We start from the raw sequence: 14843 nt of genomic DNA, 5'->3' as shown, positions 1-14843 counted from the left end.
CTGAACTTGAAAACTGCTGTGGAATACTGGGAATTGTAGTTTCCTGCAAAAAGGCTTGCCAAGTAGGGTTTCCACCTTTTGGATGAGGAAAGCTTGGGCAGGGGGTGGGGTGATAACATTTTGTGGGCAAACTTGTGCTGTCAGGGGGCAGGGCTATGATGTGGCAGCCAGTAATTGACTGACCACCACTTCATTTAGTACAGAGTATGTATGTAAGTATAACTTTATTAATAAAGCGCTACAAGAATACGCAGCACTGTACAATCTTACAATATACACAATTACACACAGGGAGTGTTATAATAAATACAATAAATAAGTACAGAGAGATTAAGTGCCATGTAGTATGAGACTCAGTAGGAAGGAAGGAGGTCCCTGCCCCATAGAGCTTACAATCTAAATGGTTGAATAACATACAGGCACAAATTGGAAGGTAAGAGTGCACAAGGTATGGGCATTTGCCCGTAAGCACAGGGCTAGACAAAATAATGTTCTAGTGCTCCAGAAGGTAGCAACTGAGTTTTTACTTTAAAGGAGAAAGAAAGGTAAAAACTAAGTAAGCTTTATCAGAAAGGTCTATGTAAATACAGCCATAAGCACTCACAGAAACGCTGCACTGACTTCTCTGTGAAAAGATTAGTTTTTGTCTGTTTTCCTCTGTCCCTCAAGAATGCTAAGATCTCACTCCCCCCCACCCTTAGGAATGTGGATCTGAGCCAATCAGCAAGAAGCTGACTCTTACAAACTGAGCATGTTCACTTGGTCCCGGTGTCTGTGCAGGAGTGAGGCATTATGGGAACTTTCTTTACACAGCTCAGCATTTTTTCTTCATGTCTAGCTTCTGATCTTCTGAACGGGAGAAATATGGGGAGACTTAAGGGCGCTATTGAGACAACTGAAGGTTTGCCTGCAGCTTGAGATTATCTCTTTATTAGCCTTTCCTTCTCCTTTAAGAGAGTGAGTGTTCCCTACAGAGGGATTCAGGGATAGAGTTCCAGAGGTAAGGAGCAGCGAGATAGAAAGGTTTAAGATAAGAGAAAGAAGTGGTTGTGGATGATGTAAAAAGACTGAGACTCTAGAGGAGCAGAGGAAATGACCAGGAAAGTGCAGGGAGACCAGTGAAGAAATGTAGTGAGGAGCAGAGGAGTGAAGGGCTTTGAATTTTAGCAGAAGGATTTTATGTGCTATCCTTTGCTTAGCAGGCAGCCATGCTACAGAGATTAAGTGAGGCTGAGCAGGTTCCCTGTTAGGAGAGAGAAGGAGGATCCTGGCAGCAGAGTTTAAGATGGATTGCAGGGGAGAGAGGTGGGAGTCTGGGAGGCCGGTTAGTAGGAGATTGCAGTTATTGGGAAAGGATAAAGCTATGGATTAGTGTTTTAGCAGTAACTTTGGAAAGAAAGGGGTGTTTTTTGCCAAAATTGTGGAGGAAAAATCGGCAGGTTTTGGCAGTGTTATTAATATGGTTAGAGAAGGGGAGAGACTGACCAAAGATAACTCAAAAGGCAGCGTGCTTAATTAACAGGGTTAATGGTCATGCCATCAATAGTAATGGTGAAAGAAGGAGAAGGACTAGTTTGGGTGGGAAGACCACAAGCTCTGTTTTAGCTAGGTTAAGTTTGAGGTGGCGTTGGTTCATCAATGAAAAGATATTCAGGAGGCAGTTAGCAATCTGGGTTTGAACATCAGTGGTTAGTGAAGGGGTGTCTAAATATATCTGGATGTCACCTGCATACAGTATATATGATATTTAAGAGTACCAGGCAGGTTTAAACTGTAACAGCCCTTGCAAACATGAGGGTGTCTATATCAAAACTGGACAGATAGAAACCCTATTGCATTCTGTCTAAAGACTATTTATAAACATAGGTACCAGCACCAGGCAAAACAACTGTGCAAGTTTGCATGCATTAAAATGCCATACAATTGCGATCTAATAGATTCATTTTTTTGTATGAAAAATATAAAATCTCCCAGCTGCTGCTGAAGACTATTTGTGTAAATCTGGTGGCGGAGCTGCGGGGGTTAGGGGTAACCTGGGCATTGTAGCATCATGGACGTCATGTGAACCAGTAAGTGATTAGTGATGAGTGAATTTTTTCGGCAGGCATTGATTCACAATAAAATTCCACAATTCACCACTGGCGAATTGTTTTGCGAAACGTTAAGAAAAAGGTGCATCAAAAAGGACCCGAGCATCAATAAAAGTCACGCAGTACCTGTGTTTCTCAAATTTTTTGCCATTTCATGAATTTTTTTGCAGTTTCGCAAATTTTGAAAATAGGACAGATTTGCTTTTCACTAGACACATGTAGCGGTGAGTCTAAATACAGCGCTGGATACAGTACATTCCCCACAATACTGCAGGTGCATTTACACCACAACTCTGGGGGAAAAAGCATTCCAAACTGTCAGGTTAAAAACAATGGGTTTCGTTTTAAATATAATCTTTTAAATGAATTATCATTTATTATTTATCATGTGATCGATCAAACTGTCATCAATTATCTAATCAGCACATGTAGTTGCTTGTTGAATTGTGATCTTAATCTTATCCAATTTATTTATATAAGGATATAAAAATGATTACTTACAGAAAGCCAGAAAATCATTTGGGATAGCTGCTGAACAGATAACATTCAGGTCAGTAATATGTTCTACTTCTGTCTAATCAGAATATGTTGTGCAATACAGCACTGTCATTACACAAAGTACTGTTTCATACCTCACGCCTTTATTTATTTATCTTATTAAGGTGCATTTTATCATTCTATATATGTATTATCTGCAATGCCTGGTATTTCTAGATTTGTTGCACCATGCCTTAAGGCTATTAAAATATGCTTAAATAGGAAGACAACAATTAGGATTACATCGTTGTTAACATTTATGTATACTAAGTGGGGTTTTTGTTGTATTTTTTTAAGGATGCATTTAAATCTGCTGTTTTTCTCAATAATCGTGATGAGTGCTTCAGCCTCAAATTTACTTGATGAGGAGTGGAACACATGGAAGGAAAAATATGGTAAGCTGCTCTTCTGGGATATGTATTTAATCCTACATTTGATCATTTTCTAATCTAAAGTATAAAGTTAGCACCTAAAACTATAGTAGCCAATGTCATCTCTTTACTTGCCTCTATAGTTATAAATAAGGGGCAAATATAATAACAAAAAAAACATCCAATGTGGGCTTGTTTATACTGTGCAGTATTACAAAATACACCACCCACTTAGTTATCATTCTTATTTTGAACGCACTGCATGGTATAACTGAAAGTCGGAGAGAAAAACCCACTGAATCCCTCTAAGGATGTGTTCATGTGGAAAATCCATGCAAAGCACCCATACGTGAGATCTCTCTGCTATACAAGCAGCTCTGCAAATTAACTATTTATATTGAGGATTTCTCTTCCCTTTCATTAAAAAATAAACACTCATGTTATGCACAGAACCTTTGGGGGTTGAACGACCCTTTCATTCTGATGGTCCGATGGTCTTAGGAATAATCAGAACCACTGATTTAAAGTTATGTATGAGAGCTGCCTTTTGCTATAGTGGTCTATGACCTGCCTCTATTTTATGGCAACCTAAATTGCATTTACCGAGTCCAGAGTCATACACAGTACATAGGCTCAGCTTGACTTTGGTATAATGTGTAACCTTTTGACCCTATCCACTTGGGCCTAGTTGGTTTACTAAGGGACTTGTACATAATATTAGTAAAATAAGAAAGAGTCAGCATGTCAAACAAATGCAATTTAATGTAAAGTACCTCAACATTAATCAGTATCTATATACTTATGCCTCACTGCAGGCTGATCCACAACTTTGGGTCCCTCTTCACCACTGGGCCCTGGATTGTCACCTCGACCAATGTTATTATATTGTGCCACTGTTACAGATACTGTATGCAGGAAGCAGCTTACATTTCCTGTATTTGTTAATGAACTAAAGGATTAGACAAATTTCAGACTAAAGAATGCCTTGCCCTATTGTCTTTCATTAAAAAAATATGGCTGAGAGATGCACACAAGGTCAGCACAAGGGAAGCTATAGAAGTGTTCGTATATTATTCAGTTCCATGCCAGTGACCAACTCTTGTGACCAGGAAAAAAGAGGTTTAAATATGAGCAAGGAATGACAAGGATAATGGATGACTCCATAAAAACACCTGCCATTCAAGCTTTTACCAACTGATGGAGCTGTATGTGTGAATTAGATAAATGGCATTTTGCTGGTGCCGTATTTTTTATGCTTGTACTGAAATGTATGGCTGCTTTATGTCTTGGCAGAGAAGAAATATGCTAGCTCAGAAGATGAGTTATTTCGGAGGAAAGCCTGGGAGGTCAACTGGGATAAGGTCACAAAGCACAATCAATTGGCTGACCAAGGACTCAAAAAATATACGATGGCCATGAATCACTTTGCTGATATGGTAAGCTGGCAGATGTCAGAATGGGGGAAAGGGCTATATAATTGATTTATTCCTTATAAAGCCATAAATGCATTAGGGAAATTGCACATGTCATCCACCACACAAAAGATGCTGCCCTGTCCTTGCATAACTGTATTAAGAATAAAAGCACAGAACATATTAATGTAACTACATGTTTACTTCCATACAAATGCAAATTGGCAATGCTCACCTATAACAACCACTTGTTGTAGCGTCGGGTGCTGTCAGCTGAGCCCACTGCCATGGACCAAATGTAACTTTGCAATACATGTTTACTTCCATACCTTACTTTTAACAGCTACAGTATTGAAATACCTATGCCTGCTGAAACAGCTCTTGTTGTCAACAATTTAAGGCTCTGTGTATTTATAATTCTACTTAATACAGGGCACCACTATCATTATATAGTACAGGAATAGGACCCATTATGCAGAATGCTTGGGACCAAGGGTATTCTGGATAAGGGGTCTTTCCGAAATTTGGATTAAGTCTACTAAAAAATCAATAAAAACATTAATTAAACATTAATTAAACATTAATTAAAATTGTTTGGATCAATTACCAGGTACTGTTTTATTACTTCAGAGAGAAAGGAAATCAGTTTTAAAATTCTAAATTATTTGATTAAAATGGAGTCTATGGGAGACGGACTTTCTGTAATTCGGAGATTTCTGGATAACGGGTTTCTGGATAAGGGATCCCATACCTGTACTTTGAGATCCTCCTGGCCTTTCATATTTCCTCTTCCTCTTCTTTAATAGCCGCGGGCGACAAAAGAATAGTCGCAGGTGACAATTTTTTATTTGCCCCACAACATTTTCGACGTTTCGCGAATTTTTCAACGTTTCGCGGATCTTTTGAAAGATTCACAAAACAGAGCAGATTCGCTCATCACTAATTTATATATATATTAAATATTTATAAATTTATGAATTTAAAAATATAAATAGTTCTTCCAGTTGTGTTATGAAAATATAAGTGCAAAATACAAAAAAGGAAGTCACTCACGATTCAGTAGGTGCAAAAAACTGCCTCCATGCCGGTTTATTGGAGCAATCAGTGAGAAGGATACATTACTCCAATAAACCTGCATGGAGGCAGTTTTTTGCACCTACTGAATTGTAAGTGACTTCTTTTTTGTATTTTTTTTTGCAAAAAACTGCCTCCATGTAGGTTTATTGGAGTAATGTATCCTTCTCACTGATTACTCCAATAAACCGGCATGGAGGCAGTTTTTTGAACCTACTGAATCGTGAGTTCATTTTTTGTATTTTGCACTTAACATGTCTATAGCTGGATGCCACGGCTTTTAGGAATACGCACTCGAAGTCAACTTTACTATAGACTATATTTTGGAAAGCATACCAGTATGTCCAACATCTCCTATCTCTTGTTTAGACCAGCGAAGAAATGAATTCAAGGAATTGCTTTCTGCCTACACATTATCCTTCAAAGCATAAACCTGCTCCCCGGTACAATGTGAAACATGCTAAGATTTCTAAAGGAGTTGACTGGAGGGATTCAAACTGTATCAGTCCTGTTAAAAATCAAGGATATTGTGGATCTTGTTGGGCATTTGCAACAGTAAGTTTTTTGAGAATTATTCTCAGTTATCATTGTTCAGAAACATATTTTAGACCTATGTGACCTGTAGTCAGTTTTTGCTTGTCTGTTACTCTCATTAAAGGAAAACTATACCCACAAACAATGCAGTTCTCTAGAAAATGATATCGCATCAAACAGCCCATATATATAACCTTGTTTCATCTAAATCAGGGCTGTCCAACTGGCGGCCCACATCATCCCTCTGTATGGCCCCCCACCTGTCTGGCTGCTGTGACTGTTGTGTAAGCTTTAAATGGTATCAGTGTTGAGAATAACTGGCCCCCTGCATTGTTCACACCTCAGATTCAGGCTGTGAACCCCTGTATTATTTAAACATGTAATCCCCTGTACTGTTCACACCTTGTAATCACTGCATTGTTCACCCCCTGCATTGTTCACACCTCAGGCTCAGACTGTAAGACCCATATTGTTCCCCTGTTTACATCTCTGTAGGAGCACTGGCCTAGGGTGGCACAAATTTGGGGGCGGTATGCTGCCCCGCCGCACTAAAATGTTAAACTTTTCCTCCCATCTGGAGCAATGGGGACCTCTCCCTCACTGCTCCGTATGCGAATGTAAAGTCCTGCACATGCGCGATCGCAAGTTTGCCGAGCACGGGGGTGGGTTGCGCGCCGATCGTGGGGGGTGATGGACAGGGATGGCCTCGGGGCGCCCGAATTACAAATCCGGTGCTGATGAAGAGGGAGCGAGTGGCTTGAAATTGGGAGCGAGGGAGCAAGCAGGAGCGTAAATGGTGCGTAAGTGAATCCAGAGGGCACAGTATGCCCATGGGCAGTAACCCATAGCAACCAATCAGTGATTGGCTTTTTTTTATCCAGCCGCATGTAGAACAAAGAATGCAACAATTTGATTGGTTGCCATAGGTTACTGCCCATGGGCAAATTTGCCCAGTGTTGATAAATGACCCCCTGTGTCTTTAAGTTATAAACAGCACATGCTGACAGAGGAACACACCATTTATAAGGATATCATTTATAGTTTGCCTGATAGGAACATGGCCAAAGTGTAGATTATATTATTTTAATAATGGAAGCTATAAATAAACACATTTTCCTCACTTTTCTAATTTACTAATAATACTGATGCTTGTATATAAAAAAAAAAAAAAACATCAAGACATAAATAGATGAACCCTTTATAACTATCTAAAAAAGCACTATCCAACATATTAATTGTTTTTACCTTCTTTTTACCTTTTATAAGGTTGGTGTTCTTGAAGCACTCCATTGCCTTAATGGCAATGAACTCCATAATTTGAGCGAGCAACAACTTGTGGACTGTGATCCCATCGATCATGGATGCTGTGGGGGATTTCCAATAAATGCTATAGATTACATTACACAGGAAGGAATCATGAAAAGTGAAGATTATGAGTATGAAGAGAAGGTATTGTAATTCTTGATCACTATATGTCTGCTTCTTGTAGAATGGAAAGGGGGAGCAAAAGACCAAAATGTAAATAACACTAACCCAGTACAAAAGGTGCTCACATGCCATGTCAAGGTTCTTCATTTTACGTGAATCCTACTCCTACTTAATATTGAAGAGCGTTTAAAAGCATTAAACCCCTAGCAACAATTGCATTATATGTGACTGATGGGCAGAACTGTATTCACTGACCCATAGTACTCAGGAGTGATAGAAGAATTTTTAATCATTAAGCCCCCCAGCAACAATGTGCATTATGTGAGTGGTGGAACCATGCTTGCTTACCCTTTACACAATATGCCTATTTTTCCGAGGGATAGTCTTTAACGTTTAAACATGTATTCACTGGTCTTGTTAGAATTAGCACAGTCCTAGCTTTATGGAAATCAATCTGTTCCTTTAAACAGCTGCACTGTGAGTGAGTAACTGATGCAACATCTACATAAACTGATGAGGGTTTTAGCACAACTACACACACTGCACAGGAAACACACTGAAGTCAATGGTTGGTGACTTTTTTCCCCAGGACTTCTTCCATTCAGAATACATTTGGGACTATGGGTGTTTTCTAGCTGCAAAAATATTTTCTGAAGTGGGAAGTTTTTCAGTAAATCCATATCTGGTGGAAAATGTATCTATGCTTTGCCACACGGATAATAGGTCTCATTTCGGGATGCAAGCGCATTGGGCAACTTGAGCTTTTCCCCGCAGTGAGTGTCACCTACAACCACTTTCATTAAAGGTATTTGCACCAAAATGTGCTCTTCACACTTCCCCATAGTTGCGCTTGGCACACCTCAGTCCTTCCTGCCTTCTGTTCCAAATCGATTGCTGCTGGAGCAAGGGTAACCTGGAGCTACCACCTCCTGACCAGGGGTTAGCTCTAGGGGCACATTTACAAAAGCACGAATGCACGAGCGTATTTTCGCCGATTTTTTCGGGCATCCGCACGACTTTTTCGTACGCCGCACGACTTTTTCAGATGTTTGCACGAAAAAATCGGAAAGGTTTTACCGCTGTTTACAATTGTTCGGTACGAAAATTTCGTGACTTTCAGATCGCCAATACGATATTATCGTGACTAATACGATTTTTTCGTAAGCATTTTCGTGATATTTGCGATCTTACGAAATTTTCGTTTCCAATACGATTTTTTCCCATTCGTGATTCAGATTCGTGGATTAGTAAATGTGCCCCCTAGTGTTCCTTCAGCTCCCTGTATCAATAGGCACTGCACACTTGCACCTAAAGAAGCAGGTATAGATGTTATTCTCACTCTGAACACCAGAAATGGCATCAGACAGACTTCAAAAATATTCTGTGCAACTAGATTGCAATAAAGTGCATGTGCAGCTACATGCATTTTGGTAAATCGGGTGCAATTGTGTGATTACATCAAGAAAATTGTGTGGTTGTGTGTGCAATAATGCTGGAATTCTGGGAAAAACTGGGCACTCTGGGAAAAAAGATAGTGATTGTACTCAAAATTACACTTTGCTTACTGCATCTAGGTAAGTAAAGGCCCCCTTCTCCCTGCTGTAGATTCTACTCTGCACTCAATAACCCTTTGCCGACTGGCCAGACATGTGTCCAAAGTGGTGAGGAAACAACTCCTGTTACCAACAAGCAGCTCATATGTTTTGCATGTTTTATACAGAACAGGTGTTAATGGAGCCACAGGGTAACAGTCAGTAACTGGTAGAATCAAATCTAGCAATTTCCTTCTGAACTGCTCCTGAAATAATCAGGATTGACCTAATAACTATACAGTATATCGCCAGACTGCAGAGCGGAGTACGTTCCAAAAAAGAATACACTTAAAACTGGTACCATATAGAGTGTTTGCTGAATGTCTTGTGTAAAAGAAATAGTCACTGAAGATGTACTAGGCTATTATTTTAAAAGAAGAAAAAAAAGAACCCCTAAAAAACCAAACCACCTTTTATGAAAAAGGACCCTTGAAATCTATTTATTCAAGTTTATAAAAGTAAATTGCTTTTAGAATCTGTTTTTTTGTGGTTCCATTGCAATACAACTATTCTGAAACAAATCTTCCCACCTCTAAGTAATTATGTCCTAAGCTAATAATTTATGTTACTCTCTTAAACAGCAATTCTACTGCCGATATGATTCCAGTAATGCAATACAACTGAATGTTTCCAAATACTATGTTTTGCCTAATGAAGAAAACATGGCATCTTCTGTTGCTAAGGATGGGCCAATTACTGTTGGATTTGGTGTGAATCGAGACTTTATGTTATACAGTAAAGGTACTGTATAATCCAGTGTGATATTTTTCTTTTAACATAAATAATGACCACTCCAACATGAACATTTATTGTTTAATAAATTGCATCTTCTTAATGACAACAGTCTTAGAGCTACCGAGGGACATAATTTTTCTGGCCTATGTGGTGGAGGGCTGATAAAGGAAGTCAGTTTTGACCACTCCCCTTTTTTACACTTCACCCTCTTCAAACCACACCCATGTTATCAAAAGAGCAGGGTAAAGTAGGGCAGACAGAGTATGGCACACACAGGCAGCATAGGGCAGGCAGAGTATGGTACATACAGGCAGCAAAGGCAGAGCAAGCAGAGTATGGCACACAGGCAGCATATGACAAGCAGAGTATGACACACACAGGCAGCCTAGGGCAGGCAGAGTATGGTACACACAGGCAGCACAGGGCAGGCAGAGTATGGCATACACAGGCAGCATAGGGCAAGCAGAGTATGACACACACAGGCAGCATAGGGCAGGCAGAGTATGGTACACACAGACAGCATAGGGCAAGCAGAGTATGACACACACATGCAGCATAGGGCAGGCAGAGTATGACACACACAGGCAGCATAGGGCAGGCAGAGTATGGCACACACAGGCAGCATAGGGCAGGCAGAGTATGGCACACACAGGCAGCATAGGGCAGGCAGAGTATGACACACACAGGCAGCATAGGGCAGGCAGAGTATGGCACACACAGGCAGGGTAGAGTAGGGCAAGCAAAGTATGGCACACACAATCAGCATAGGGCAGGGCAAGTAGAGTATGGCACACCCAGGCAGTGTATAGCAGGTCAGGCAGAGTTGGGAAGGACACAGGGAAACCTATTATGACTATGCAAGTACCTGATCATGACCACTCCAACATGAACATTTTGTACTGCAGAACATAAACAATGACACAATGCCGGTGCTTCTCCTATAGTCTGAGCATGAGTTGTTAACAATAGAGGGTCTTGAAGCTATGAATAATGCAGGGGCTTACAGCCTGAATCTGAGTTGAGAACAATACAGGGGGCCAGTTTATCTCAGTTTACACAAAGGTAAGCAGTCACAGCAGCCAGACAAGTGGGGGGCACAGGCTGAATGCGGCCTGTGGGCAGCACTGCTATAAAGGAATACTGTCATTAGTATGTAATAAGGCAGCGTGCCATCTACCTTAGCAAATGCTTTTCAAGAACTTAGGATATTTGGAAGTGTAACTAGATATCTGCTAAAGCAAACTAAACTGGTACAATATCTTACATGTAACCTAATATTGCATGCATTTGTGATTATATTGTCGCATACATTACTTTATCTCAATGTAACTCTCCTTTAAAGGACATGTAAAGCCTACATTTGCCTACAATGTAAATCAGTTGGGCACATCTCCCTCACCCAAATGGCATCATTTCTAATGCATATATCCCCTCCGTTTGCCAGCACCATCACATTTTCCTAAAGCAAATACTGTAGCAGTATTCACCCGGTGGCCATTTTTTCTCTGATACATAATCAAGACCTTTCATCAAGAATACAGGCTCACACAGGCAGAAATGTCTCTGCTAAAAGTTCTACTTTGTTTGAGCTCTGTAATGGTAAAGCTGAGCTCAGGAGAAAAAATGGAAGCAGCCAGCTAGAGCTGAGTTTCTATGGGAACCAGCAATGCCATCTCTTCACTGGCTGCTAGACTGGGGGGGGTGTTTAGTAGTCTGAGCTTAGAACAACTGAGCATGCCCACAAGCCAACAGCCACAGCAAATTCCTGAGGGAGGGGGCCCTTCAAAGAGGCTGTTCACTGATTAAATTTTTGTGTGTGGGAGTTTACATGTCCTTTAAAAATACTAAATTAAAAATACTAAAATAAAAAAATGTTTGTTCAGTTCCCTAAGATGTGGAAGGTTCTGTATTGGGGTACACTTTTACTCAGTTTCTTTATTTACGACTCGGGGGAGCACAATGTAAGCAATGTACTGAATCAGTGTTGCAAATGACACAAAACGATGAATCCCAATAAATTCCATACTGGATGTAGCAGGATCTAGACAAACTGGCTATCTGGGCAGCTAGAAAGAAGATTTATCTACTTTAGAATTTATTGCAGTAAAAATTGCAAATTCAGTTTTCTGAAATTATCGAGATAAAGCACCTAAAATGGGAAATCTTGAATATAGATCCAAACAATACAAGACAAGAGATTATTATATGATCACCTCATATAATTACACATAGTTATATTATACATATATATATATATATATATAGTATAACTGTGTATAAATATATAAGGGGATCATATACTGATCTTTCTAATGCTTTATTTACCAGTAGGTCCTTCCAACAGACACGAGGGCACCCATTCAGATTAGAAGAAAGGAGGTTTTGTCTTCTAATCCAAATGGGTGCCTTTTACAGTGAGAGCTGTGAAGTTGGAATTCTCTCCCTGAATCAATCGTACTGGCTGATACATTAGATAGCTTTAAAGGAACAGTAACACTAAAAAATAAAAATGTTTTAAAATAATTAAAATATAATGTACTGTTGCTCTGCACTGGTAAAAGTTGTGTGTTTGCTTCAGAAAGACTACTGTAGTTAATAGAAATAGCTGTTTTGTAGCCATGGGGGCAGCCATTTAAATTGAAAAAAGGAGAAAAGGCACAGGTTACATAAGAAGATAACAGATAAACTGTGTACAATACAATGAGAATCTATGCTACTTATCTGTTATCTGCTTAGTAACATGGCTACACAGCAGGGTATTTATATAAGCTGTAGTAGTGTTTATGAAGAAAACACACAACTTTTACCAGTGCAGGGCAATAGTATATAACATATTAATTATTTTTATACACTTTCATTTTTTGGTGTTACTGTTCCTTTAAGGAGGGATTGGATGGCTTTTAAGCACTTTTTAGTTACTGAAATTAGCTTTTAGTACGGGTAAGAAACCATTATCAAGAAACCTGTTATACAGAAATTTAAGAATTATGGGAAGACCATCTTCCATTGACTCCATTATCCATTGACTCCAAAAAAAATTTACAAATTGAAATTTACATTTTTACAAATTATTTGTCTTTTTCCTCTGTAATGGAGATTCAAAAAATTGAAAGACCCCTTATCTGAAAAACTCCAGGTCCCAAGCATTCTGGAAAACAGGTCCCATAACTGCACAACATTGATCCAGGGCCTCATCTAATTGCCATCTTGGAGTAAGGGAGACATTTTTTCACCTCTGAGGCAAAGTTACATCTAGGCTAAAAGTTGAACTTGTGTCTTTTTTTCAACCTAAGTTACTTTTTTTATTTATTAAAAAAAACACAGGAATATTCGATGGAGAATGTGCACCAAGACCAAATCATGCAATAATTATAGTGGGCTATGGCACCTTGCATTGTGAGGAAGGTAAAGATGATGGGGAGGACTACTGGATAATAAAAAATAGGTAAGATACAGCAAATCATAATTTTAAATGAATGCCATAAATACTTAATGTTGTGGGTAGCTTAAGCTCAATTTTTTTGGTTCAGGATTTTTGTCACTGAAAACTTTAAAAAATTTGTTGTGAAAAAAATATTAATTTATTATGTGACAAAACTGCAGCTATTCCAAATGCAAAAACACTCCAGCTTAAACTTTAAAGATCATGTAGAAGTTAATTGCGGATGTCCCTATTACAATTGGAACATCTTTCTTTGCTTTCTGGTTCTAGTGGTTTTTGGGGTTTTGTGATGCTGGCTTTTGTGCGACAATATGAAGAAGTCGAACCTTTTTTTCACTCATGCTTTTTCAATTCTGTTTTTTTTTAGTAAATGACTGCCCTAAAAATCCCAATTTTAATTTACCCCCCCCCCCCGATCATCAAAAATTGCTATAATGATTACCATGAGTTATAAGTAAGAACTGAAATGATGTGTCTGTGATTTCCCTACAGCTGGGGCACGGAATGGGGAGAAGATGGTTTTGGAAAAATAATGCGCAACAAAGACATGTGTGGCATCTCCGAATTTGCAGCCTCTCTGGAATTGAAACCATGATTTCCATAGTTCATATTTTCCATTTTCCTTCCTGATACCTCTTACTATAATTCTTTAACAGCATATATATTATTATATATCTTGAACTGCAGATTCAGTCTAATGTTATCTTTTTGTCACAATCTTATGTTTTCAAAAGCATCACTATGTGCAAAGTATTCATACCGCTATTTTTAAGGATAGGAAAATATAAAGAGAGAGGTTTGCATTTCCAGTATCCTTATTGATAATGTTTAATGCACGTCCATGTATTTAAAGAATAGCATTATCTTTAAACTATTCATTAAAATAAGAGAAAGGCATACAATAAAGTCTTTTGCTGTAAACTCTTGTCTCCTTTCATTTAAAATCTGTTACTTTTGTTGCAAATAGGTCAATTACATTTTATTTAGTATGGGGTACTGTTGTATAGTAAAGGGCCAATATACGCTTAAGAGTATATACTTTTGCTTACCATAAGCCTCTAAACAGGGTATTTGTTAAAATATATTGTCTTTCTCTTTCTCTTCAGTGTGTTGTATTTATCAATACATATTTGATTGCACATTCTCAGAACGCAGGATGAAGATAGAAATTAGTAGTGGCAGAAGGTTGGTAAAATAGATACATCCAGAAGTAAAGCAAAGGCAGGCGAAGAAGAAAGCTAAAGGAAAAGTAAGGAATAGAAAAGTAAAAGGAAGTAGTTTTCTAGTCCCTGTAACTCACATACATTCAAAGGTAAATGGTTTAGGGAATGGTTTAGAGATTTAAAAAAAAATCAACTGAAATATAAGATTATTGTGCTGTTTTTATAGATCGCAGCTGAAAACAATGATAAGATGTTTGGCTGATGAATAACTAATGACAGATTAAAAGAAACAATAATTTCTCTTTATCAGGATATTAAATGTGCACCTTGCTATGCCCATTGCTAAAGAGGCTTCTTGTATGTTAGCCCTATTTACTGAGCGCAACAGATTCAAAATCTGGTATAAGGTAAAGAGCACAAAGCAACTGTTTCCTCTCATAGGGCTCCTTTGCACCCTGCGCCTGC

At 38.8% G+C, this 14843-nt stretch overlaps 1 protein-coding gene across 2 annotated transcripts; it reads left to right on the top strand.

Annotated features, from left to right (window-relative positions):
* The first annotated feature begins 2575 nt into the window (after nucleotides 1-2575).
* Nucleotides 2576-14136, top strand: ctsh (cathepsin H). Of its 2 annotated transcripts, none has more exons than XM_031897896.1 (8): nucleotides 2576-2640; nucleotides 2925-3022; nucleotides 4292-4434; nucleotides 5854-6039; nucleotides 7285-7467; nucleotides 9620-9779; nucleotides 13098-13218; nucleotides 13708-14136. In XM_031897896.1, the coding sequence occupies exons 2-8, from the start codon at nucleotides 2926-2928 to the stop codon at nucleotides 13808-13810; spliced, it is 993 nt and encodes a 330-aa protein (XP_031753756.1). In that variant the 5' UTR covers nucleotides 2576-2640; nucleotide 2925; the 3' UTR covers nucleotides 13811-14136.
* The last annotated feature ends 707 nt before the right edge of the window (nucleotides 14137-14843 follow it).

This window comes from Xenopus tropicalis, chromosome 3 (assembly GCF_000004195.4).
Source record: "Xenopus tropicalis strain Nigerian chromosome 3, UCB_Xtro_10.0, whole genome shotgun sequence".
Lineage (NCBI taxonomy): Eukaryota > Metazoa > Chordata > Amphibia > Anura > Pipidae > Xenopus > Xenopus tropicalis.
This window is presented reverse-complemented; position numbering and strand designations above follow the sequence as displayed.

Excerpts from the sequence above, each read along its gene's own strand:
- ctsh (XM_031897896.1), top strand. The coding sequence starts at position 2,926 with ATGCATTTAAATCTGCTGTTTTTCTCAATAATCGTGATGAGTGCTTCA. Across the intron at positions 9,780-13,097 it reads CTTTATGTTATACAGTAAAG|GAATATTCGATGGAGAATGT; the intron begins GTACTGTATAAT and ends AAAAAAACACAG. Across the intron at positions 13,219-13,707 it reads TACTGGATAATAAAAAATAG|CTGGGGCACGGAATGGGGAG; the intron begins GTAAGATACAGC and ends ATTTCCCTACAG.